General features: G+C 45.7%; 1 protein-coding gene across 4 annotated transcripts in view; it reads right to left on the bottom strand.

Annotated features, from left to right (window-relative positions):
- ADCY10 (adenylate cyclase 10) overlaps window positions 1-27502 on the bottom strand; it is an 84322-nt gene that overhangs the window by 40699 nt on the left and 16121 nt on the right. For 3 of the 4 annotated variants that reach the window (XM_040451761.1, XM_040451762.1, XM_040451760.1), the window contains exons 9-17: window positions 25594-25785; window positions 22709-22827; window positions 21134-21210; window positions 20531-20720; window positions 17718-17773; window positions 14814-14967; window positions 12416-12608; window positions 11825-11911; window positions 1325-1599 (exon numbers count right to left, since the gene is read on the bottom strand). In XM_040451761.1, coding sequence (XP_040307695.1) covers window positions 1325-1599; window positions 11825-11911; window positions 12416-12608; window positions 14814-14967; window positions 17718-17773; window positions 20531-20720; window positions 21134-21210; window positions 22709-22827; window positions 25594-25785 — 1343 coding nt within the window. The remainder of the gene's footprint in view (window positions 1-1324; window positions 1600-11824; window positions 11912-12415; window positions 12609-14813; window positions 14968-17717; window positions 17774-20530; window positions 20721-21133; window positions 21211-22708; window positions 22828-25593; window positions 25786-27502) is intronic. The other variant, XM_040451763.1, reaches the window with a different exon arrangement.

Raw genomic sequence — 27502 nt, 5'->3', positions numbered from 1 at the left:
ATATATATAGTGTATATACACTATATATATACACTATATATATATACACTATATATATATACACTATATATATACACTATATATATAGTGTATATACACTATATATATACACTATATATATATACTATATATATATACACTATATATATACACTATATATATACACTATAGTGTATATATATATAGTGTATATATAGATATAGTGTGTGTGTGTGTGTATATATATATAGTGTATATACACTATATATCTATATATATAGTGTATATATATAGTGTGTGTGTGTATATATATATATATATATATATATATATATACACTATATACACACACACACACACACACACACACACACACAGAAAAAGAGAGGAGACAGAGTGAGAGACAAAGGGAAAGACCATGACAAGTTCATGCCTGGGGTTATTTTAAATGAGACTTTGTCCAAGACATCTTTCCTCCAGAAGCAAGGCAAACTCATTAGACAGAATGGATGCAGGGGCGCCTGGGTGGCTCAGTCAGTTGAGTGTCTGACTTCAGCTCAGGTCGTGATCTCGCGGCTTGTGGGTTTGAGCCCCGCATCGGGCTTTGTGCTGTCACCACAGAGCCTGGAGCCTGCTTCAGATTCTGTCTCCCTCTCTCTCTGCCCCTCCCCTGCTCGTGCTCTCTCTCCCTCTCTCTCTCAAAAACAAACACTAAAAAATTAAAAAACAAAATAAAGAAGGATACAGATACTAAGGTGGGTTGTAAACAGTCAACCAAAGCAGGGGCACTGTCCATGTTGTTAAGGCAACTGGGGTCTGGGCCCTGGTGGAGGCGTCACTGAGACACTCAGAAAGCAGCGAGTAAAGAGCCAGCCTTCAACACCTGCCACAGACGGAGAATATTCCAGACTACAGTACTGCCGGACCTTGCTTGTTTACAAGTTGTGTCCTTAAACTTTACCAGTGGGAGGCTCGCTTCGGCAGCACATATACTAAGTTTTCCCAGTTTGCCTTTTGTGACACTTGCCCACGACGACGTCCTCAGTCACTGCTGACTGCACTGAGAACACCCGTACCCAACACAACGAAGGGGAAGCAACACTGAGGTCACCGAGCAAACGTCTGAGACAACCTAACGGGGTTAGGAAGAGGTGAACAAGGTCAATAACAAGGAAGAGGTGAACGGGGTCTATCCTACCAACCACGAGAAATGGCTCTTGAACAGCGGGCCCAGTGAACATATTGAAACGGGCACTTGTAGATACATCTTTGGGAAACCCACGAAGTCTGGATCTGGGGAATGGACACGGAGGTCGGGACCTCAGGAGACAAACAGGTTACTCACGTGTCCAGTTCTTTGGGGATGCCCCTGACATCGAGGTCTAGGCAGACCTTGTTGCGGATATCCTTAGGCTGCACGGCTCCAAGGGTGACGTAGGTGGTGTTCCTGTTCTTCATTATGGCGCTGGCAGCCGCACAGGGTATGTCAACGAAGGGGGACAGGGACATGATGATGAAGATAGGAATAGTCCGGATAAGCTTCTCCAAGAAGGACCAGGAGGCTGCGTCGACGAACTGGCCCTCATCGATGATGAAAATAATCCTTTCCTCTTTCACGGTCTGCACAAGGCGGAGAGACAGAAAAGTGCGGTGGGACTTCGGGTTTTTAGTCACGTGTGCGGGTCTGCATGTGGATCCACTGAGTTTTGTGGGGCTAAGTCAAAATCTTCTTTCCAGGTAATTTGTATTAATTTAGATTCCGGTAACTTGGCGTTTGTGGCGATCGGGACAAAGCTAGCTGGAATGGATTTTCTTACTTGGTCAGAGCTTTGTGTAAAGATAATGTGAAGGATAAATGGGGTTGTAAGCAAGTGAAAGGACCCGCTACATAAAAATGACTGATATGTTTACCACAAGTCATTTTATTTTTTATTTTTTATTTTTTTTTAACATTTATTTATTTTTGAGACAGGGAGAGACAGAGCATGAACAGGGGAGGGTCAGAGAGAGGGAGACACAGAATCTGAAACAGGCTCCAGGCTCCGAGCTGTCAGCACAGAGCCCTACGCAGGGCTCGAACTCACGGACCGCAAGATCGTGACCCGAGCCGAAGTCGGCCGCTCAACCGACTGAGGCACCCAGGCGCCCCCACAAGTCATTTTAATCTATGGACAAATGAAGATCTCCCGGGGGTATGAAGGAGACGAACCTCGTTTATGCTGTTCTAGCCTGACGTATGGTCTATGGTACCTTGAAATCAGATCACCTGTCCAGTTCCTTGGGTAGGCTACCTCTCCTCAAATAATCTGAATGATTTATGCACTCATTAAGCATTTATTGTGCATCTACTAGGGTCAGGTATTGTTCTGGGTGGCGGGGCTACAAGGATGAAACAAAGTAAGAGTTTACATCTTAGTGTCGGCCCCTTACAGAGCACACCCTGGATTCCACTGTGTGAGCTGGCTAAATGGAGAAGACCTCCCCCGCTCTTCCTGCTCTGCACCCCTCTTGGTTCCCTCTGGGATGAGACTGGGTTAACCCACTCGTTCCCTCCACATTTTTACAAACAAAAGCAGCAGAGGCTACTTGAAAATTTCAGATTTCGTAAGATAATCTCATAAAGTGTTATGACCCATTTTATCACATTTACACGATAAGTCTACTCTTATGGCCCCATTCTGTTACCATATTTAGCCGTTCATTGACCTTGAGGACATTTTAACGGATGGGGAGGTTAGCATTACATTGGTTTTGTTTTGGATTGATGCCTTTAAAAATACGGGCAGGGGCACCTGGGTGGCTCAGTCGGTTGAGCGGCCGACTTCGGCTCAGGTCACGATTTCATGGTCCGTGAGTTCGAGCCCCACGTAGGGCTCTGTGCTGACAGCTCGGAGCCTGGAGCCTGTTTCGGATTCTGTGTCTCCCTCTTAATGACCCTCCCCCGTTCATGCTCTGTCTCTCTCTGTCTCAAAAATAAATAAACGTTAAAAAAAAATTTTTTTTAAATAAAAATAAAATAAAATAAAATAAAAATATGGGGCAGATAGGGGCCTCTGGGTGGCTCAGTCCGTTAAGCGTTGGACTTCAGCTCAGGTCACGGTCTCTCGGTTCATGAGGTCATCCCTCCCTGACTCATGCTCTTCTCTCGCTCTCAAAACTAAATGTTAAAAAAAAAAATTTTTTTTTAAATTGAGAGTAAAGCAGGAACTAAAAAAGCATGAATTCTATAGTGCATCATGGGCCCTGGTTTCTTCATATTTAAAAGGAGAAGGTTGAACTGGATGGTCTCTAATTAATGTGACTAAAAGCCAACATCTACATTGTACTTAATATGTTCCAAGCACCATATGTTCCAAGCACCGTGTGAGGCTCTTTCTAGAAATTAACTCATTCACCCCTCGCAACATTCCCAGTGGTACTATTGAAGCTACGCCCTGAGAAAATTTCAGTTAAGTAACTTGCCAAGGTCGCACGGGAGAATAAATGATCTAAGGACAGTTGTCTTGGTGCTTATTTTTTATTTTATTTTATTTATTTATTTATTTATTTTTATATATATGAAATTTATTGTCAAATTGGTTTCCATACAACACCCAGTGCTCATCCCAAAAGGTGCCCTCCTCAATACCCATCACCCACCCTCTCCTCCCTCCCACCCCCCATCAACCCTCAGTTTGCTCTCAGTTCTCAACAGTCTCTTATGCTTTGGCTCTCTCCCACTCTAACCTCTTTTTTTTTTTTTTCCTTCCCCTCCCCCATGGGTTCCTGTTAAGTTTCTCAGGATCCACATAAGAGTGAAACCATATGGTATCTGTCTTTCTCTGTATGGCTTATTTCACTTAGCATCACACTCTCCAGTTCCATCCACGTTGCTACAAAAGGCCATATTTCATTTTTTCTCATTGCCACGTAGTATTCCATAGTGTATATAAACCACAATTTCTTTATCCATTCATCAGTTGATGGACATTTAGGCTCTTTCCATAATTTGGCTATTGTTGAGAGTGCTGCTATGAACATTGGGGTACAAGTGCCCCTATGCATCAGTACTCCTGTGTCCCTTGGATAAATTCCTAGCAGTGCTATTGCTGGGTCATAGGGTAGGTCTATTTTTAATTTTCTGAGAAACCTCCACACTGCTTTCCAGAGCGGCTGCACCAATTTGCATTCCCACCAACAGTGCAAGAGGGTTCCCGTTTCTCCACATCCTCGCCAGCATCTATAGTCTCCTGATTTGTTCATTTTGGCCACTCTGACTGGCGTGAGGTGATACCTGAGTGTGGTTTTGATTTGTATTTCCCTGATAAGGAGCGACACTGAACATCTTTTCATGTACCTGTTGGCCATCCGGATGTCTTCTTTAGAGAAGTGTCTATTCATGTTTTCTGCCCATTTCTTCACTGGGTTATTTGCTTTTCGGGTGTGGAGTTTGGTGAGCTCTTTATAGATTTTGGATACTAGCCCTTTGTCCGATATGTCATTTGCAAATATCTTTTCCCATTCTGTTGGTTGCCTTTTAGTTTTGTTGGTTGTTTCCTTTGCTGTGCAGAAGCTTTTTATCTTCATAAGGTCCCAGTAATTCACTTTTGCTTTTAATTCCCTTGCCTTTGGGGATGTGTCGAGTAAGAGATTGCTACGGCTGAGGTCAGAGAGGTCTTTTCCTGCTTTCTCCTCTAAGGTTTGGATGGTTTCCTGTCTCACATTCAGGTCCTTTATCCATTTTGAGTTTATTTTTGTGAATGGTGTGAGAAAGTGGTCTAGTTTCAACCTTCTGCATGTTGCTGTCCAGTTCTCCCAGCACCATTTGTTAAAGAGACTGTCTTTTTTCCATTGGATGTTCTTTCCTGCTTTGTCAAAGATGAGTTGGCCATACGTTTGTGGGTCTAGTTCTGGGGTTTCTATTCTATTCCATTGGTCTATGTGTCTGTTTTTGTGCCAATACCATGCTGTCTTGATGATGACAGCTTTGTAGTAGAGGCTAAAGTCCGGGATTGTGATGCCTCCTGCTTTGGTCTTCTTCTTCAAAATTACTTTGGCTATTCGGGGCCTTTTGTGGTTCCATATGAATTTTAGGATTGCTTGTTCTAGTTTCGAGAAGAATGCTGGTGCAATTTTGATTGGGATTGCATTGAATGTGTAGATAGCTTTGGGTAGTATTGACATTTTGACAATATTTATTCTTCCAATCCATGAGCAGGGAATGTCTTTCCATTTCTTTAAATCTTCTTCAATTACCTTCATAAGCTTTCCATAGTTTTCAGCATACAGATCCTTTACATCTTTGGTTAGATTTATTCCTAGGTATTTTATGCTTCTTGGTGCAATTGTGAATGGGATCAGTTTCCTTATTTGTCTTTCTGTTACTTCATTGTTAGTGTATAAGAATGCAACTGATTTCTGTACATTGATTTTGTATCCTGCAACTTTGCTGAATTCATGTATCAGTTCTAGCAGACTTTTGGTGGAGTCTGTCGGATTTTCCATGTATAATATCATGTCATCTGCAAAAAGCGAAAGCTTGACTTCATCTTTGCCAATTTTGATGCCTTTGATTTCCTTTTGTTGTCTGATTGCTGATGCTAGAACTTCCAGCACTATGTTAAACAACAGCGGTGAGAGTGGGCATCCCTGTCGTGTTCCTGATCTCAGGGAAAAAGCTCTCAGTTTTTCCCCGTTGAGGATGATGTTAGCTGTGGGCTTTTCATAAATGGCTTTTATGATCTTTAAGTATGTTCCTTCTATCCCGACTTTCTCAAGGGTTTTTATTAAGAAAGGGTGCTGGATTTTGTCAAAGGCCTTTTCTGCATCGATTGACAGGATCATATGGTTTTTCTCTTTTTTTTTTGTTAATGTGATGTATCACGTTGATTGATTTGCGAATGTTGAACCAGCCCTGCATCCCAGGAATGAATCCCACTTGATCATGGTGAACAATTCTTTTTATATGCCGTTGAATTCGATTTGCTAGTATCTTATTGAGAATTTTGGCATCCATATTCATCAGGGATATTGGCCTGTAGTTCTCTTTTTTTACTGGGTCTCTGTCTGGTTTAGGAATCAAAGTAATACTGGCTTCATAGAATGAGTCTGGAAGTTTTCCTTCCCTTTCTATTTCTTGGAATAGCTTGAGAAGGATAGGTATTATCTCTGCTTTAAACGTCTGGTAGAACTCCCCTGGGAAGCCATCTGGTCCTGGACTCTTATTTGTTGGGAGATTTTTGATAACCGATTCAATTTCTTCGCTGGTGATGGGTCTGTTCAAGCTTTCTATTTCCTCCTGATTGAGTTTTGGAAGAGTGTGGGTGTTCAGGAATTTGTCCATTTCTTCCAGGTTGTCCAATTTGTTGGCATATAATTTTTCATAGTATTCCCTGATAATTGTTTGTATCTCTGAGGGATTGGTTGTAATAATTCCATTTTCATTCATGATTTTATCTATTTGGGTCATCTCCCATTTCTTTTTGAGAAGCCTGGCTAGAGGTTTGTCAATTTTGTTTATTTTTTCAAAAAACCAACTCTTGGTTTCGTTGATGTGCTCTACAGTTTTTTTAGATTCTATATTGTTTATTTCTGCTCTGATCTTTATTATTTCTCTTCTTCTGCTGGGTTTAGGCTGCCTTTGCTGTTCTGCTTCTATTTCCTTTAGGTGTGCTGTTAGATTTTGTATTTGGGATTTTTCTTGTTTCTTGAGATAGGCCTGGATTGCAATGTATTTTCCTCTCAGGACTGCCTTCGCTGCGTCCCAAAGCGTTTGGATTGTTGTATTTTCATTTTCGTTTGTTTCCATATATTTTTTAATTTCTTCTCGAATTGCCTGGTTGACCCACTCATTTGTTAGTAGGGTGTTCTTTAACCTCCATGCTTTTGGAGGTTTTCCAGACTTTTTTCTGTGGTTGATTTCAAGCTTCATAGCATTGTGGTCTGAAAGTATGCATGGTATGATTTCAATTCTTGTAAACTTATGAAGGGCTGTTTTGTGACCCAGTATATGATCTATCTTGGAGAATGTTCCATGTGCACTCGAGAAGAAAGTATATTCTGTTGCTTTGGGATGCAGAGTTCTAAATATATCTGTCAAGTCCATCTGATCCAATGTCTCATTCAGGGCCCTTGTTTCTTTATTGACCGTGTGTCTAGATGATCTATCCATTTCTGTAAGTGGGGTGTTAAAGTCCCCTGCAATTACCACATTCTTATCAATAAGGTTGCTTGTGTTTATGAGTAATTGTTTTATATATTTGGGCGCTCCGGTATTCGGCGCATAGACATTTATAATTGTTAGCTCTTCCTGATGGATAGACCCTGTCACTATTATATAATGTCCTTCTTCATCTCTTGTTACAGCCTTTAATTTAAAGTCTAGTTTGTCGGATATAAGTATGGCTACTCCAGCTTTCTTTTGGCTTCCAGTAGCATGATAAATAGTTCTCCATCCCCTCACTCTCAATCTAAAGGTGTCCTCAGGTCTAAAATGAGTCTCTTGTAGACAGCAAATAGATGGGTCTTGTTTTTTTATCCATTCTGATACCCTATGTCTTTTGGTTGGCGCATTTAATCCATTTACATTCAGTGTTATTATAGAAAGATATGGGTTTAGAGTCATTGTGATGTCTGTATGTTTTATGCTTGTAGTGATGTCTCTGGTACTTTGTCTCACAGGGTCCCCCTTAGGATCTCTTGTAGGGCTGGTTTAGTGGTGACAAATTCCTTCAGTTTTTGTTTGTTTGGGAAGACCTTTATCTCTCCTTCTAGTCTAAATGACAGGCTTGCTGGATAAAGGTTTCTCGGCTGCATATTTTTTCTGTCTAGCAAACTGAAAATCTTGTGCCAACTCTTTCTGGCCTGCCAAGTTTCAAAAGAGAGATCAGTCACGAGTCTTATAGGTCTCCCTTTATATGTGAGGGCACGTTTACCCCTTGCTGCTTTCAGAATTTTCTCTTTATCCTTGTATTTTGCCAGTTTCACTATGATATGTCGTGCAGAAGATCGATTCAAGTTACGTCTGAAGGGAGTTCTCTGTGCCTCTTGGATTTCAATGACTTTTTCCTTCCCCACTTCAGGGAAGTTCTCAGCTATTATTTCTTCAAGTACCCCTTCAGCACCTTTCCCTCTCTCTTCCTCCTCTGGGATACCAATTATGCGTATATTATTTCTTTTTAGTGTATCACTTAGTTCTCTAATTTTCCCCTCATACTCCTGGATTTTTTTATCTCTCTTTTTCTCAGCTTCCTCTTTTTCCATAACTTTATCTTCTAGTTCACCTATTCTCTCCTCTGCCTCTTCAATCCAAGCCGTGGTGGTTTCCATTTTGTTATGCATTTCATTTAAAGCGTTTTTCAGCTCCTCGTGACTGTTCCTTAGTCCCTTGATCTCTGTAGCAAGAGATTCTCTGCTGTCAGCTATACTGTTTTCAAGCCCAGCGATTAATTTTATGACTATTATTCTAAATTCACTTTCTGTTATATTATTTAAATCCTTTTTGATCAGCTCATTAGCTGTTGTTATTTCCTGGAGATTCTTCTGAGGGGAATTCTTCCGCTTGGTCATTTTGGATAGTCCCTGGCGTGGTGAGGACCTGCAGGGCACTTCCCCTGTGCTGTGGTGTATAACTGGAGTTGGTGGGCAGAGCCGCAGTCAGACCTGATGTCTGCCCCCAGCCCACCGCTGGGGCCACAGTCAGACTGGTGCGTGCCTTCTCTTCCCCTCTCCTAGGGGCGGGATTCACTGTGGGGTGGGGTGGCCTGTCTGGGCTACTTGCACACTGCCAGGCTTGTGATGCTGGGGATCTGGCGTCTTAGCTGGGGTGGGTAGGCAAGGTGCACAGGGGCAGGAGGGGCAGGCTTAGCTTGCTTCTCCTTAGGTGATCCACTTCAGGAGGGGCCCTGTGGCAGCAGCAGGGAGTCAGATCCGCTGCCGGAGGTTTGGCTCCGCACAAGCGCAGAGTTGGGTGTTTGCGCGGAGCGAGCAAGTTCCCTGGCAGGAACTGGTTCTCTTTGGGATTTTGGCTGGGGGATGGGCGGGGGAGATGGCGCTGGCGAGCGCCTTTGTTCCCCACCAAACTGAGCTCTGTCGTCCGGGGGCTCAGCAGCTCTCCTTCCCTTTGTCCTCCAGCCTTCCCGCTTTCTGAGCAGAGCTGTTAACTTATGACCTCCCAGCCGCTAAGTCGCGCTTGCTGTCGGAACACAGTCCGTCAGGCCCCTCCGCTTTTTGCAAGCCAGACTCGGGGGCTCTGCTTGGCCGGCGAGCCGCCCCTCCGCCCCGGCTCCCTCCCGCCAGTCCGTGGAGCGCGCACCGCCTCGCCGCCCTTCCTACCCTCTTCCGTGGGCCTCTCGTCTGCGCTTGGCTCCGGCGACTCCGTTCTGCTAATCCTCTGGTGGTTTTCTGGGTTATTTAGGCAGGTGTAGGTGGAATCTAAGTGATCAGCAGGACGCGCGGTGAGCCCAGCGTCCTCCTACGCCGCCATCTTCCCTCCTCCTCTCTGTCTTGGTGCTTAAAGCGTAGCTTTAGCGGTGGTTTCCAAACTCGGCGATGTGTCAGAAACAACTGAGAAGTTTTCAAACAAAAGCCAGCGACTAAACCAATTCCTAAACCCAACCCAAGTCCCTTGGGATCTTTAGGTGCAGAAGTAATAAACCCGTGTGTTTTGTTTTTTCATTTTCCGCAGAGATTTTAATTCAAGTACAATTTAACGATGTTATATTAGTTTCAGGCACACAAGATAATGATTCAGCAATTGTATACGTTACTCAGTGGTCCTCACGATAAGTGCACTCTTAATCCCCTTATATATTTCACCTGTTCCGCCTCTGCCTCCCCTCTGGCAACCACTATTTCGTTCTCTGTATTGAAGAGTCTGGTTTTGTTGTTGTTGGTAAATCCATGTTTTTTTGTTTTTTTTTTTTAAATTTTTTAAATGTTTATTTGTTTTTGAGACAGAGAGAGACAGAGCATAAACGGGGGAGGGGCAGAGAGAGGGAGACACAGAATCCGAAGCAGGCTCCAGGCTCCGAGCTGTCAGCACAGAGCCCGACGCAGGGCTCGAACTCACGGACCACAAGATCATGACCTGAGCCAAAGTCAGACGCTTAACCGAGCCACCCAGGCGCCCCTGTAAATCCATGTTTTTTAAGAAGCTTTCTGGATACTTGTAATGCCAACTGTCCAGAGTCTGACATTTTGAAATTACTCATAATGCCTCGCTTATTTGCCCGAAGCAGAGAAGGAGAAAGTGGTGGTATAAACTTAAGACAATGCCACAAACTTGTATCGATCATTTATAACGTGCCAGACGCTGTGCTGTGCAATAATAATACACAAATGAATCAGGCTCCCTGTCCTAAGAAACCCACAGTCTCCTGAGAGGCAGAGAAACCCATATAAGGAACAAATTGTAATACTGTATGGCAAATATAATAAGAAATATGTTCAACGTGTTACAGAAGCAGGGTGGAAGAAGGATCAGTCATGCCTAGTACTTTGGGAGTTTTCACCAAAGAAGTGATGTTGAAGGATGAATAGCATTTCTCCAGGTTAAGAAACAAACAAAAAACCGAAACACTTTTGACTTACGTCATTAGCCCTGGGAGTGATGTGGACAGTGTAAAGCACGGGGTGGCGCAATTTACACATGTTCTGGCAACTACGTGGAGAATGAACTGGAGAGGAGAGGTCTAAGGCACAGAGCCTAGTTGGGAAGCCATGGAAGTCGTCCAGAGTGACAGAACTTGAACGACAGCAGAAGAGAGGGAGGAGACATTCCCAGGGAGAGCTGAGTAGCTGTCGTAGAAATGGCCAGCAATGAGGAGGAGAGCAAAGATAATTTCAAATGGTGCATGAATGAATTTGCCATTAGCTAAATCAAGGCTCGGGATGAGGAACGAGGGGCCCTGCGGGAGGAAACATAAAATTTAGTATTAGACACCGAACTGAACGCGAGTTTCTACACCCACGTGTTGCAAATGGAAGGCTCTTGGAAAGCTGGTTCTCGGTGCTTATGAACGAGGCGAGGACTCGAAGAGAAATCTGGTGATCGTCCACATACGGTGAATTGCCGTGAGGTTACTCAGGGAACGGGGTATGATGTGGGGGGCAGGGGGAGGGGTGTTTCTGACAAAGAGGCGCCGTTCCAAGTGTGTCTACCCAACGTTCCGAGTGTGTTTGCACCACCCTGTGAGTCAGGTACTGCTATCTGCCTATTTTATAGATGATTAAACAAAGGCATAGGCAAGTCAACTTGCACAAGGTTACCCAGGTAGCAAGCGATAGGCCTGCGGGTTCAAATGTGGGTAGCGTGGGGCGCCTGGGTGGCTCGGTTGGCTAAGCGTCTGACTTCGGCTCAGGTCATGATCTCACGGTCCGTGAGTTCGAGCCCCGCGTCGGGCTCTGTGCTGACGGCTCAGAGCCTGGAGCCTGTTTCAGATTCTGTGTCTCCCTCTCTCTCTGCCCATCCCCTGTTTGTGCTCTGTCTCTCTCTGTCTCAAAAATAAATAAACGTTAAAAAAAAAATTGTTTAAAAAAAAAAACAAATGTGGGTAGCGTGACTAGGGAGCCTCCACACATGACCCCTTGGTCATAGTGTACCTCTCACAGAGCGAGAAGAAAAAAGGGCTGGTCTCAAGGAGAAGCCAGACTCCCGGGAGTAATGTTAAAGGGACCCCTTTCAAGCACAGCTAAATTCTGAACGGACTCTTGACTTGAGGTTTGGAAGGAAGAAAGGAGAACGAGACGCGGGCTGTGTTAGGATAAAGCTCTCACACCGGTCGAAGCCTTTTGCCGGTGGCGTCTGAACCCCTCCGGCCACCTCCCAGTTGCCCTTGTCCCCGACTCGACCCACAGCTGCTCTTACTTGCTCCAAGATCTTCATAAACAATGCTTCCAACTGCTTTTGCTTTCTGAAGGCGGTCATCTTGGAAACCTCTCGTGAAATAGGGAACTGTACAAAGAATCAGGAGAAGATCAAGTATGGGAACATAGCAAAGGGCGCTACTAGCTGCGTGACTCGGGGCGAATCACTTTCCCATTCTGTGCCATCGAATCCTCATGCGTTAGCTAATTCATGGCGCCCCTTCCGGCTGTCACACGCGATGTCACTGAATCCAGTAAGATACAGGAAGTAATGGGGCATGCTCTGTCTTTGCACTGGCAGTCTCCTGGACCAGCTAGTCCAGAGTAGCTACGATGGGAAGGTGAGAGCAAAACGAATCAGCGGGTTTGGGATTTTTTTGAGTATGGTATTTCTAGATACCTCCAATGTCTCAGGAAGGGGCATGCTCATTCAAAGACGTTTGGGAACCATCTCCTCATCACCCAGATTCTCCACATGAGAAAGGAAAAAGGCGATAAACGGCAAGGAGACGCTAAGGCATCAGACCTCAGGCAGGGGTCGCTGCGCGGGCCCTGTCCCTCTTTCCTACAGGTGTCAGATCTAGTGACTCACCCGGACATGGAAGATGTCATTCAGAAGACAGTGGAACTTCTCGTCCAACAGTGTCTTGACTTTATTTTGAAGGTTGGTCTGTCGTTCTTTATAATGTTTACAAGTATCGAGACCTAGTACAGTGGCCATGAATATCTGGATGGTATAAAAATTTTGATGGAAGCTGATCTTAGTCAACGCGATAGCGATAGTCCTGTTCGTGAGAAAGCCAAGAAGCAGAAGAGAGTTCTTAAATGTATGTTTCGAAAACAAGAAAGAACAAACGAACGCTCCGGTGTTTCGTAGTCAGTTACAACAGAACTTTCCTATATTGTCTGGAAGCTGTTCGTTACTCCTGCTTCAGATACACCCCCTCATCCCGCTATGACCCTGAGCCCTCCTAACTGACCCTGGCTCTGCCCTCTTCTACGGCCCCACTCCCACCACCGCAAGGAGTCTAGGCCCTCAGACTTTCACCCGCACTGCTGAGTAACATGCTCCTACCCTTGCCTAGCGCCATGATTCAACGCACCACCTTTACAGAAGCCCGACGTAACGGGATCAATGCTAACTCTCTCTCCGATCTGCAAGTCTTCAGTGGCTCCCATTGCCAAAAGGTGTAAGCCTATGCTTCTTTTCTGTGACATACAAGCCTTTTCCGGGTCTCCGTGTGCCATTTCTTGCCACTCTGCCCAGCAGTCCATCCTCTGCCAACGAACTGGTGAGACCTCCCTGAACACCCAGAGTGGTTTCTTCTCCCCATGCCTTCGTGCGGGCTATCTCCCCAGCCTGGAAGCTTACCACTCCTCACAGCCCCTGGTAACCCCTCGTCTCCTGCTTGTCTGCAAATCTCAGCTCAGGTGCAGCCTCCTGGAAATCTTTCCTGGAGCCCCAAGGCTGAGTTACATACAAGGTTGGGTTTGTCCTAGCTTCTGCAGTATTCCAGTTGCACACCTCTATCACTGTCCTCACCGATCCTATTTTCATTGTCTCTCTCTCTCCTCTTCTGTGAGCAGTTACGTAGCGGCATAGATTGGGCCCCTAATCCAAAATGACTAGTTTCTTTATAAGAAGGGGAAATTTGGGGCGCCTGGGTGGCTCAGTCGGTTGAGCGTCCGACTTCGGCTCAGGTCATGATCTCGCGGTTCGCGAGTTCAAGCCCCGCGTCGGGCTCTGGGCTGACAGCTCAGAACCTGGAGTCTGTTTCAGATTCTGTGTCTCCCTCTCTCTCTCTGACCCTTCCCCGTTCATGCTCTGTCTCTCTCTGTCTCAAAAATAAATAAACGTGAAAAAAAAATTAAGAAGGGGAAATTTGGACCCAGACAAGGCACAGGGAAAACACTATATAAAGGCAGAGATCGGGTGATGTTTCTACAAGCCTACAATTGCTAGCCAACCACCAGAAGCTAGGGGAAAAGGCATGGAACAGAGTGTCCCTCACAGCTGTCAGCAGGAACTAACCCAGCTGTCAACCTCGGTCTCAGACTCCCAGCCTCCAGTACCCGGAGGCAATGCATTTCTGCCCACGAAGCCATCCAGTTTGTGGTTCTTTGTTATGACAATTCTAGCAAACAAATACAGCCCTCAACAGTTCCCAGAACACAGTAGGTACTCAATAAGTGACGGAATACATGAATGAATACATAAATGTCTTCTGGTTATTATGAATAACCAGCGACATTAAAGATATTTACAAACTGGCCTTTCGCAGGCTTGACATTGAAAAAAGAGTAGAAATACAGGCAATGTAAGGTTTCTAAGCATATTCCCCTTAAAGGCTTGAGGTCCGATGGTGAAGGGACATGAGACACCATCGTCACCTCAGTCACCGTCACCGCCACTGAGTATCACGCTGTCCGTGAGGCGCCACGTGACATTTCTTGTATGAAAACACATGAACGGGGGGAGATAAGTACATTAGCTCTGCCTTCCAAAGGAGAGAGAATCCAGAGGCCTATCATTCTCGATCTCCAGCTGGATAAATTTCTGTTGGTTCTGCTGACCCGATCTTGCCCCCAACGTCCATGCCAGGAGTTCTCAAAGTGTCCGCACACTGGGATTACTTAGGAAGCTTTAAAATATTGATATCCAAGCCCCGCCTGGCATTAAATCAGGATCTCCAGGGGTCAGCCCAGCTTCTCATTTTCTTAGTTCAATCTGTTTATCATCTATTACCTATTTAGTACAGAGGGCATGGCACCCAGTAACTGATAGACTGCGTTAGCTAATTCATGGCGCCCCTTCCGGCTGTCACACGTGATGTCACTGAATCCGGTAAGATACAGGAAGTAACGGGGCATACTCTGTCTTTGCACTGACAGTTCACAAAAGGCGAATTATACCGAGGAGAGGAACGTGACAATAAGTGAAACTCTTAAGGACATCAGGAATCTCTGAGTTCTCAAGAAACGACACTCACCTGTGGTTCTCACCTTGGGCCAGATACTCAATTTCCATAAGTATCTGGCTTTTTCCATATCCTGATAATCCTTCGTACATTAGGACTCGGCTGCAGTTGGACACCAAAAATTCCTTCATACTACACATGAAGTATTTGATCTCCTTATCACGTCCTGTAATTTGCATTATTTAAAAAGGGAGCAAACCTAATCAACATAAAGTAGTCGAGACATATATAAAAAAAACACATAGTGATCACGCTCCTACAAATACCTTTAGAATTCCCATGGAATTGCTCATGACCTTTCTTGAGAGACTGTGCACTTTAAAAATTTTTGAAACCTTTCTCTGGAGCTTTCTAGTTACAGTCTTATCTGATCCCCACACGCTGTGAGGCCAAGTATTCATAGAATGCTCATTATAACGTCCATTTAATTTTAGTGTAGAAAACGGAGATTTAAGGTAGCAAACTGCTTGGATTACACAACCCAGAATTAAACCAGGGTTGTCTGACCCTGGCGCTTGTGTTCTTTTCCTTTTTCTTTTCCTCTATAGCACATGAGAAGTAATCTATAGATTACATTGGGAAATACATTTATTAAATTAGGGTTCCCACGTTAAACCATTATGGAAAACATTTTTTATTCCTACTTCTGTGAAAGAAACTTGCTCTCTTTTATGAGAAATGATCCTTATCTCAGGGCTACTGGAAACATTATCCGTACTAAGAAAATTCAACTTGCTTTCAAAAGTCATGTGTAGATTATTTCTATCACAGGAACAACCTACATTACAAAATATAGTCTTTTTCTGATCGTGAAACTCAACACATGCTCGCCATGTGTTTCTTACATCTTTTTAAATATATGTAAAAGGAAGCCTGCCTGAGATCTGAAACCCAGCCCACAATTTTGGGAACCTTTCAGGGCTGGTTCTTTCTTCTTTGCTGGATTGGTCACTGCTGGCAGGGGTGGGGGGTGGGACCATTTTGGACCCCTTCACAGAGCAAACACATAGCCCGGTGTTATCTAACGTCTAGCGAAAACCAGGACGATTACTCTAAGCTTAGATGTTTTATACAAAGCAGCCGACTGTTTACGTGGTAAGGCAAATTTCTGGGCGATTCAGCGAGAACCACTCTGCAGATTTCACTGCTTCATTTGGGGGAAACGTTCCCTCTCTGAAAATGCATTTGAACTTCAATATTGTGAGATGCGTCACACTCTTCTTTGGCCTGAACCTCACGGAGGTAACTCAGAAAAGTCACGTCACCTTGTTTCTCTCCCAGCGAGGCCCTAATATCTGGGACACTTTTTGAGTATAGGTTTGTTAACATCTATGCTGTTAGCATATACGATTTCATTTTCAGGAACTCTTGTTAAAAAAAAGGGTATTTCCTATAGTCCTCACCTCTGACAAGTTTCTTTTTGGCTACAGCGATAAGGAAAGGTTGTGTGGGCTTGATCTTTACCTCACAGCGATGGAATCAGGGCAAAGAGGCGCCCAGACCAGATTGGGAAACATAAGCAGATTGTGCCAATGTGGCCTGCTATGGCGGTCGGATGGAGTCCTTGGTCTTATACAAGGGGGTTAGGACTTCCATTTGCTGTCAGTCGCCGTGACAACAATCATATCGTAGGACAGGCAGTAAGGCCTCGGAGGAGGGTGAGGGTGAGCATTCCTTCTCCTTTCCAGCCTTCAAGCGTCTGGGAATCTGTATCTACAAGAAGTGATTAGACTCTGAAAAACACACTACTGAGGATCCAAGTACCCTTTTCAGTTCTGGAACTGCTGCCTTCTTTCTGCTCTGCTGAAATCAAGATTCTGTCCTGATATCCCCCCAAAGTGTGGGACAGAGCCTCCTCCTGATTGTCCTAACACAGTTAGGACCGGGATTTAACTTAGGATGATACTTTTAGGGATGTTCATCTAACAGAAGAAAATTACAAGTGTTCCTAGAAATGGCTGTCTTCAGATTCCACAGGCCTGTCTTCATGACGGTCTCTTCCCCCAGAGGGTGTATCCTTACCTCATTTTAGGCCCCCTTCCCTGTCTAATCTCGTCTCAAGTTAGCTGTCTCTTGATACGCTTCTTGTCACCAAGAATCACAAAAACATCACTGCCATTGCCAGATAGATCATAGATCTAAATGTAAAAGGTAAAAACAAAGTTTCTGGAAGATTTTCATGATTCAAAAGTAGGTCTTCACGATTTGGGGTGATGGAAAACTTTTAAACAGTGTACAAAAGCACTAACTGTCAAAGACCAGATTTATATAACCTAGATTATACTAAAATACAATATTCTGTTCATCAAACACATCACTAACAGGGTGAAAAGGCAAGCACGGGATGGGAGGAGTTACGTACAAGAAACACAAACGACAGCGGACCCGTGTCCAGAATATACAAAAAATGCCAACAGATCTAAAATAAAGATACAACCCAACTGGAAAATAGGCAGCAGATTTGTATAGACACTTTAAAAAAGATGATGCCCAAATGGCCAACAAATATATGAAAAAGGAACTCAGCCGTATCAGGGAAGCACAAATGGAAATCACAGTGAGACACTACCACACACCCAACAGAGTTATTAAAATTATGAAGACTTAAAACGAAGTTGTCGGTGAGGATGAGGAACTCCCCTAACACCGTGGGTCAGCATATAAGTAAATACAACCCTTTTGGACAATTATTTGGTATCATCTCCCAAACCATCTCCCAAACCTCAACAGAAACACGTACGTGTGTTCGCCAAAAGACACACACAGGCATCTATTTTTCCATTTCTTCGCCTGGAAGGTGATTGTACGCCCACTGTGTGATCATTCGTTAGGAGGCACGCTTAACGCTGGTATTCTTTTCTGTATGTTTTGTTATAGTTCAGTAAAGAAGCTTAAAAATCGCGGCTTACTACCTACCCAGCAAAGGGTAGCCCTCATTTCTGTTGCAGATGAGGTATGCCATACCAAACATGCTGAAGAGAGGAAAAGAAAAGATGTTAGAGTGAGAACCCGGAAATATAGAAAATTCCACCAAGTGCCCAGACGGTGATTTGGTGAGCACATGCTGTGTGCCCGGCACAGTTTCAAGTCCTCCGCCCACGTATCACCCTTTACCCCGGACAAAAACCTTATGAAGAAGGTACGATTATATCCATTTTACAAATGAGGAAACTGAGATGCAGAGCGTTTAATTTGCCCGAGATCCCATGGGGAGTGGTGGCAGGAACGGAGAATACTGACAGAATCAGTATCTATAACCGGGCCAGTGTATACACGCTTGCCCACTGCGCACTACTGTTTCTTGAAGGAAAGTGGTCCACTTTTTAGTCAAGTGGACCATCCCCTTGTCTGCACTGCCATACCGTTGTGTTACGTCTCTGTTATAGCACGTACCAACTTCCGCGTAATACACAGCTCACGGGGTGGATTGTATATGCTGGTCTCCCCATTAAATTGTGAACTTTCAGGGCAGGACCCAGGCCTGTTCGTATTTGTATGTGCATTTCGACACTATCTCATCTGCAGAAATGGTATAGAAGAACTATGAGGAGGGCAGCCTTTGGGACGAGATGGTCCTGAATTTCTGTGGCAGACGGACTGCATTAATGGCCCCACTTCTTTTTTTTTTTTTTTAAACGTTTATTTATTTTTGGGACAGAGAGAGACAGAGCATGAACGGGGGAGGGCCACAGAGAGAGGGAGACACAGAATCGGAAACAGGGTCCAGGCTCTGAGCCATCAGCCCAGAGCCTGACGCGGGGCTCGAACTCATGGACCGTGAGATCGTGACCTGGCTGAAGTCGGACGCTTAACCGACTGCGCCACCCAGGCGCCCCTGGCCCCACTTCTTGATCCCTACTTGTATCTACGCCCTGGGCTCTGTCACTCTACAGAGCCTTCCTGCTGTGGGCTCATCCTTGTGATGCTTTGCCAATGGGATGGTTTTTTTGTTTGTTTGTTCGTTTTAATTTTTGTCTGAGAAAGAGCGAGCAGGGGAGAGGGACAGAGGGAGAGAGAGAGAATCTCAGGCAGGCTCCACGCTCAGTGTGGAGCCCGACGTGGGACTCGATCCCGTGACCCTGGGGTCATGACCTGAGCTGAAATCCAGAGTTGGACGCTCAACCAACCGAGCCACCCAGGTGCCCCTGCCCGTGGGACGTTACCAAACGGGACACAGAGGCTTGACAAATGCTTGGCCTTTGGGCTTGTTCTCTCTCGCTCTTCTGATATTGTCATGAGAACAGGCCTGGGCCAGGCCGATGGAGGATGGCACACATAGAGCCAAATCGTCTCATTTATATCAGCCAAACTTCCCACCTACCCACCGTCCCCCTCCCCCCGCCCCCCGACATCGTCCTGGATCAGCCAACAAACTGCTGAACTCCAGGCATGTGAACAGGCATAGACAAGATCAGCCAAACCCAGCCAAGATCAATTGGGTCCCACATATTTGTGGGATAAGTAAATATTTACTGTGGTATACCACTGTATTTACTGGGGCTTCCTATAACGGAGCGTTATTGTGGCATTTTGAATCTTGGCTCTTTGTTTGCCAGATTTACGACCACGGACAAGTCGTTGCATCTCTGAATCTCAGCTCTTAAATTTATAAAGTGGAGACAATAATAGTGTCTCCTTGATGTGGCTGACACTAAGAATAAATTACGTATTTTGAGGTAAAGTGCCTAACACTTAATAAGGACTCACACAAAAAAATTAGTAGTATTCATTCACTTATTCACACAGCATTTTATTGATGGTCTATGCATGCCAAGTACAGTGCTGAACCCTGGGAATACAAAGATGAATAATAAAGACTCCTTGAACCAACTGCAGCCCTGGTACTGTTATATGATCCTTTAAGACCTAGATTCTAGCTCGCTAATATAAAGAATAAATACCTTTCCACTTTCCGTATTACTCATTTACTTGTTATTAATGAGTGCCTACTATGTGCCAAGCCCTGGGAGTATTAAAAATGAACAGGAAATAGCTACTATCATCAAAAAGCTCATAATGTGTATCAGATCAGCAATCGTGATGGGTATGTGCTAGAGTTACAGAGAGGAGGAAAATTCTAAGTTGACTGTGGTTGTCCCAGTAGACAAGGGGGGGGGGGAGGGGATGGGGAAGACACTCTATTTAGACAGCCCAGAGGAGAGGGCACAGGAGGAGATACGGTTGGAAAGGCAGATGGCTGTATGTCATTTTGAGGGATTTGAACATTATCATGAAAATGGAAGCCGCTGAAGGACTTTAAGTTCCAAGGGGATCCCTATGTATCTAAGCTGGGCTTCTGGGGAACAGATTTCACTAAAGACCGAGAGGAGGAAAAATATCTCACACTCTTTTAGTCCCATCCATGCCTGGCACATAGTTGGTACGATCAGTAAATACTTAATGGTTGGCCGCTGTGTCCATCTGGGTCCCAAAAGATACTCAAATGAGGGGTTCTCTGTTCAGTTTGCACCACCTTTGAAGAATCACCCTTAGATTATCAGTAGTGAGGGCAGGATGGGCTCATACCACTGTCGTGATGCTATACTATCAGTAAGATAGAGAAGGACGAAGGATTTGGGAAATCTGGGCCTCGTTCTGGGGAAGGAATCGGTTTCAGTTTCATAAATTGCGTTCAAATCGGGCATGGGTGACTGATGGTTTTCGCTATCCTAATTTTCCCACTTCTTTACTAAAAAAAGAATACCGCAAAATCAACGCCCCACACTCACACTTTCTCATTCAGTCCCAAACACTGATAGACGGGTCCGGGGTCCGCAACACCTTTCATGACTTTCTTTGGAAGCTCTTTGAAAAAGTAGGCTGGGAGGTTGCTGCCACTGTAGGTGACGGAGTCACAAGTCACGGTTCCTGGGTAGTACATCATCATCCTGGCAGCTATGTTGACTTTTTGGCCAATCACTGAAACAGAAGGGAGGAGGGCAAAGGCCGGGGAGAAAAGAGCCATTGAACTAGCAGAATGCAATCTGGAACACACTGTCCCCAAGTGGCATGTTCTTTAGGGACTTTTAATAGGAATTACGAGGAGTAACTGTCTAATGTTCACAGGAAAGGGTTATAAAGGCGGCCTCATGCCATGCGCTTACAGCCTCTACAGATCCCCGCGAACGACTACTTATTTCTGATACGCATGCACAGCTCAGAAACCCACACTTTGCAAGCAACGAGCTGCCAAGGGGCAAAGCTACGTGGCTGGGCTCCTCCTGGAAGGCTCCAAGCTTTCAGAGGGCAGGGCCCCTGTCTCACTTAGCTATCCTTCCTCCCCCAAGGCCGGAGGACAAGGCGAGGAGAGAGGAGGAGTTAGCTCAGCGCACCTGTGTATTCATGCCTCACGGAGTGTCCGACGATTCCACAGAAGACGATCCCGCTGGCCACGCCGATGGAAACGGTACTGGCATCCGGGAGAAAGCAAGAGAGTTGTAAGGGAAAGGTACTGAGCGGAGAGAAAGTGGGGAGGTTGGGGACACGATGACGAACGGGGCAGGGGAACGGGCAGGGGGGCAGGGAGGCGTTTCGATAAGTAACTGTCTTCCCTTGTGGGGAGTTTAGGGCGACTGCCCAGGGCCCGGACGTGCGAAGGAGGCACAGCTTGAGACGCAGAACTAAGTTCTCAGAAGTGACAAATCACTTCCCTTTCCTGCTACTTTTCAATACCCATCTGAGCCACTTTTCTGGAAAATAACCTTTCACCCCCGCAGGTGGACTTGAATTGCTGAGTGACACTGTAAGCATTGTAACCAACTCAACGATGTTTGTTACGGTGAGAAAGAACAAAGCCATGGAGGAACTCAGATGTAGTGTGTGGCCATCAAAAGCTAGCTTAGTTAATACATGAGGGTGGCTGCATGGGTGGATGACGAGGGGCTGACGTGGCAGAAATGCTTAGAGCCAGGGGGGTGGTACCTGTTAAAGTAGAGCCCCGAGTTGGGGACATTGGGGTGCTTGGGCGAGGCAAACCTGAGGGCCTGGGCTCTTAGGCAGCCCGGGCTGGGGATGCTAAACCTGACCTTCTTAACAGCTTAACTGTGAGTGGATCATCTTGAGATTGGATCAGTATATAAATTTCCAACCCAAGGACTCACTGCATCTCTCAGTTATTAAAAATCAACTCAAGGGACACCTGGGTGGCTCAGTCGGTTAAGCGTCTGGCTTTGGCCTACGTCATGATCTCGTGATTCCTGGGTTGGGGCCCCGCGTCGGGCTCTGCACTGACAGCTCAGAGCCTGGAGCCTGCTTTGGATTCTGTGTCCCTCTCTCTCTCTGTCCTCCCCTGCTCATGCTCTGTCTCTCTCTGTCTCTCAAAAATAAATAAATGTGAAGGAAAAAAATCAATTCAAGGGGCACCTGGGTGGGCTCAGTCAGTTAAGGGTCCCACTCTTGGTTTTGGCTCAGGTCATGATCTCAGGGTTTGTGGGTTCGAGGCACGCATCGGGCTCCATACTGTCAGCACAGAGCCTGCTTGGGATTCTCTCTCTCTCTGTCTCTCTGTCTCTCTGTCTCTCTCTCTCTCTGCCCTTCCCCCACTCACTCTCTCAAACTAAATAAATAAGCTTACAATTTTTTTTCAAAATCAACTCAAGTCTTCCATATGGTGTTGGGAGTTCAACCTCTACCAAGAAGCCAGAGCATAGACAGGCAACCCAAGTAGGTTTTCTTGCAAACCTGCTATGTCTTGACTTTTTAAGAGTGTCCTTTTCTGCATTTTGCCTTCACCATCCCTCTATGGCTGCATCACGGCTGGGTTGGCCCCGAGGAATGAGTATGAACAGAAGGGCTTCCAGTCAACGACAGCCTTCTCCTTCCCTCCTGTCCCCTGACCGTTTGTGCTGTCTCCCCATATGCTACGAAAAGGTCAGGGTCCACCAGATGGGAACAGGGTCAACACTCACTGGATTTTGTGAACCTGAGAGCAGAAGTCAAATATATCCATAGCACTTTCCAAGGCATGAGTGACTTCGTCAGGAGCCTTTTCCCCAGGGAAACCAAAGACACAGAGGAAGGAGCAACCCTGTGAGGGAGAGAGTCAGCACACACAGCTGGCGGAGGGCCATCTTTCAACTGAACCAGCCAGGGGCGCCTGGGTGGCTCAGTGGGTGAAGCAACCCACTTGGGTTCGGGTCATGATCTCGTGGCTCGTGGGTTCGAGCCCCACGTTGGGCTCTGTGCTGACAGCTCAGAGCCTGGAGCCTGCTTCGGATTCTGTTTCCCTCTCTCTGCCCCTCCCCTGCTCATGCTTTGTCTCGGTCTCAAAAATGAATTTTAAAAAACATTAAAAAAAAAAATTTAAACTGAACCAGCCAGAAGGCTACTGGAAGGAGGGCAGCAACACTCACTTTCTGAGTCACCCTTGATCGTGATTTCTCACACATCTATTTTATTTTTAGGAAACGTCCTCTGACTTCTAGCCTGAGGAGGGCTTGCTTTTCTCCGGAGACAATGGGCTGTGCTGGGCTATTTGTGGGCACCCACCTGTCTCTCCCCCTGCGGCCAAGGTCTTACACTACGCGCTGCTGAGTTTAAATCTGAGAAGACAGCACAGAGCAGTGGAAAAGGCACCCGCTCTGCAGTCAGAAAATCTGTGTTCTCAGGCCGCTTCACAAGTGTGGGAACTTGGATAAGTCAATTACGCGCAGCGAACTTCAGTTTATCGATCTGCAGATGGATATGACCTAGACCTGCGAAGGTTGCTCTAGCTCCTAAAATGAGGGCTCTATGCATATACACATACACATGTATAACTTTGCAGGCTACTTTACAGCATGTGTATACTCTACATAGTATATTACATGTATTCTGTATTTTGTATAGAATATAGACTTTATTATTTGTATTTTTTAATGTTTATTCATTTCTTGAGAGAGAGAGAGAAAGACAGAGCGTGAGCAGAGGAGGGGCAGAGAGAGACGGAGACACAGAATCCAAAGCAGGCTCCAGGCTCTGAGCTGTCAGCCCAGAGCCTGACACGGGGCTCGAACCCACGGACTGTGAGGTCATGACCTGAGCTGAAGCCAGACGCTCAACCGACTGAGACACCCAGGCGCCCCAAACATGTACTTTACAGTATATATACTTTTATAAACTTAATGTTATATATGTAAGTTTATATAAAACATTATATACATTTATAATGTAAACTTGGTATACAGTTATACTTTGTGAACTCTAAAGTTCTTTTCAGATATTGTTGTTATTCTTAGGGATAATGGCTTAAACTGAGAGGGCTTTTTCTTGGCATAGACTTAACTGTTCCAAGCAGACATTAAACTCTGAAGCTTTGCAATCCTAGTATCAATCACTTAAACAATTACCTGCGTCAGATGCTGTTGTCTATAAGAAAAGAGCATAATAATTAAAGGATGATGGGCTACAAATTTCAGTCTGTATACGTGACATATCCTGATGAAATGCAAAAGAGAACGCCTCGATTTCTTTAACCCTCTCCAAAAAGAATCTAAGGGTCAGATCCCAGCTGGCGCTGGGTTCTATCTTGATGGGATAAAGGAAGCCCTGATTCAGGTCTGTGCAAAGACTAGAGGGTAACCCTTTCTACCAAATGCTCAATAAATGCTCTCAAATTAGTGAATGAGTGAATGTGGGGCAGTGACTTAGTGCTCTGCTCTTACGATGCAAAAACTTGAGATGGGGAATCAATTCTCCTAGCATTTCTGTGGTAATTTGGTAACCACATCGTTTTTCTCTGAACCTATTAAGAGCAGATTAAAAGGGGCACCTCGGTGGCTCAGTCTGTTAAGCATCCGACTTCGGCTCAGGTCATAATCTCGCAGTTTGTGGGTTCAAGCCCTGCATGGGGCTCTGTGCTGACAGCTCAGGGCCTGGATGGAGGCTGCTTCAGATGCTGTGTCTCCCTCTCTCTCTGCCCCTCCCCTGCTTGCACTTTCTCTCTCTCTCTCTCTCTCTTTCAAAAATAAACATTAAAAAAAATTTTTTTAAAGGAGCAGACTAAAAATATCCAGAAGTGGAGCACCTGGATGGCTCAGTTGATTAAGTGTCCAACTCTTGATTTCAGCTCGGGTCACGATCTCACGGCTTGTGAGTTCTTGGGCTACGCGCTGACATTCGAGCCTGCTTGGGTAATCTCTCCTTCCCTCTGTCTCTGGCCCTCCCCACTCACACACACTCCCTCTCAAAATAAGTAAATAAACTTAATAAAACCACCAAACACCCAGAAGCTACAGGTGCCCCTCCACCCCACTTAGCCTCCCTCCCCCTGCTGAAGCTGGAAGGGGAACTGGAGGTGTAGACGCGGCAGGTAGGGAATGTTGGACACAGGCTTCTGGAGCGTGAAAGTTACCAGACACGTGACCTAAAGTCTCCAGGAGATGCATTATACGCTGGGCTGGAGATGTGCACATGGCAAGAGCTAGTCGGGCAACAGTGCTTGAGGGCAGAGACTGGGGAGGCGGACTGCCTGGGCTCGAATCCGGCCCACCACCTACTAACGGGATGATCATGAGCAAAACTGAATCTCGCGTTGTCTCAGGATGCTCATCTGTAAAATGGGGACAACAACAACCGCACCTACCTCTTAGAGTAGTCCCGCGGGAGGAAATGAGTTAATGCGTGTGAAGTTTTGAGAATAATGGGTGGCACGCAGTAAGGGCCATATCCACCATACAAGCTATTTCTAGAAGTCCAAATAGAGACAGATATTTTTAGGTGAGAAGTGTCTGTTCTCCCCCTCTCACCAACGTCCATAGGTGTGAATGCCAACTTTAACTTATTGGTAGGTTTCCGCCCCTCAGTTCACATTTACCTTGTCAAACATGAAGACTTTGTTGATTTGGCCTCGGGAGACCCTCAGGACAGAATTGATGTGCACACAGGCATCCTGGATGGCCGAGCCGATGACTTCTGCCTTGTCTTGGTCCTTAAACGTCAGGTTCACGAACACAATGGTCACAGGGCGAAGCTCCGACAGGTAACCCCGAAGCTGTTTGTCATCGATCTGCAGAGTTGAGAGCGGCTTTCTTTAGCCCGGATCCTTGGCAGTGGATTCTTTGTTGCAACCCCACCCCCAAGAAGGCCGCTGGCCTCTTGCGATCCTCTGGGGAGCTGAAGTTACCGGAACGCACGACGTACAACATGGCGGAGGCAGCCCAAAGTCGAGCAGATGGAGATCTGCTCTACCAAAATCTCTTTCAACGTGAATTCACAGACTTGCTCATTTTTGGCCAGCAACCACATCCTTGCCCCAACGGCTAGCTCCCTAGGGCCAGTAGGAGCCGTCACAATAACGGAGACAAGCACTGTTCCTTTTGGCTGCCTTACAATATAGGGATAAGAACAGCCTATTATGTAATCCAACCTGGTACGTTCACGGCCTGGGACCTTCAGGAATACTTTCACATCCTACCCCACCTTATCCTCAAATGAGATAAAATAGGCATTATGGTCCTCTCTTTACTGATTAGATAACGGATTAGATAACGGACGCCTCTGCGTCTCTGGGGAGGTATATATGTCATTCGGCTCCCCTCTTCCGTGCACGCCCATCCGCCCCAAGCCCGGGGAAAGGAGAGTGTTCCCAAATCATGCCTGCCTGTCATGATTCTTGAATTTTGTTAAGTTGCGTGCATGGCAAACCAATGGGGGAAAGTTGCTGCACTTTCTCCCTCAATAGCACAAAAGCATCAGATCCTCCGTTGACAAGATAAAACATATCTTCTAGGAGGTACCCGGCTGGCTCGGTCAGTAGAGCACGGGACTCTTGGTCTCAGGGTCTTGAGTTTGAGCCCCACGGAGCGTATTAGAAAAACAAAAACAAAACAAACCCCCAAACACCGTATCTTCCGAACGAAAGGAACTGCGTATAGGAAACCCAGCAGTCACGCTTCCTAACTGGATGGCACCGTCCTGGTGTCAGGTGATTTTATTCTTTTCCTAAAAGAATAACTTCTAACGAATTGATACGACGATTTCCTTTGATTTCTCAGATAAATCACTGAATAAGAAATCCATATTAAATAAATAAATAGTATTCAAGATTAAACCCGGTAAATAAGTGAGCTAAAGATTATTCTGTCGGACCGGGCGATCCTGTTTTGCTTTGGAAAAATGCAACCACTGCATCTCCAAGGATCTCTATGGTTGAGGTGCAGGAAAAGCCTTGGTGCTGTTGTGAAAGGTCTGTCTTCTGCCTCCTTTCAGCCCGCGTAGCTGTATCTTTTCACCCCACGTTCATCATTCCTACCCACAAGTCCCGGAGTCTATCTTGTAGCCCCTTCCCGTAGACCTTGCCCTCAGCTGGCTGCAGCTGAAGAAGTGTAATGTGTTGTATCTCTTGGAGGCAGAGGGGGGAGGGCTTTCTGGAGCTTCAGAAATCTTGAGGAGTCCAACAGCGCAGGGACCGGACGTAGTGCTTCTAAATTGGACTGAAGGGGGCGGGGTGCCTTCTGATACCGGTTCAACTCACTCTATGAAGGCAGCTGCCCCCTCTTCAGGTTTGCCCAAAGATTTCCTCCAGGGCACAACTGCATTTTGATGGAAGTAAGGATTAAAACACTCAAATATTGGGAAGGTGGACAGCCTGTGCAAAAAAATGTAGGATTCAGATAGAACGAGGTTCAAACCCTGGCTACGTCTCTTACTTTATAACCTTAGGAAAGTTCCTGGTATCCTTCTGGGTCTCAGTTTTCTCACATGTAAAACGAGGATGAAGATAT

This window comes from Herpailurus yagouaroundi, unplaced genomic scaffold (genome assembly GCF_014898765.1).
Source record: "Herpailurus yagouaroundi ecotype Mexico unplaced genomic scaffold, PumYag 205, whole genome shotgun sequence".
In the NCBI taxonomy this organism is placed as follows: domain Eukaryota; kingdom Metazoa; phylum Chordata; class Mammalia; order Carnivora; family Felidae; genus Herpailurus; species Herpailurus yagouaroundi.
The sequence above is the reverse complement of the archived record's forward strand: the minus strand, read 5'-3'. Positions and strand labels throughout refer to the sequence as shown.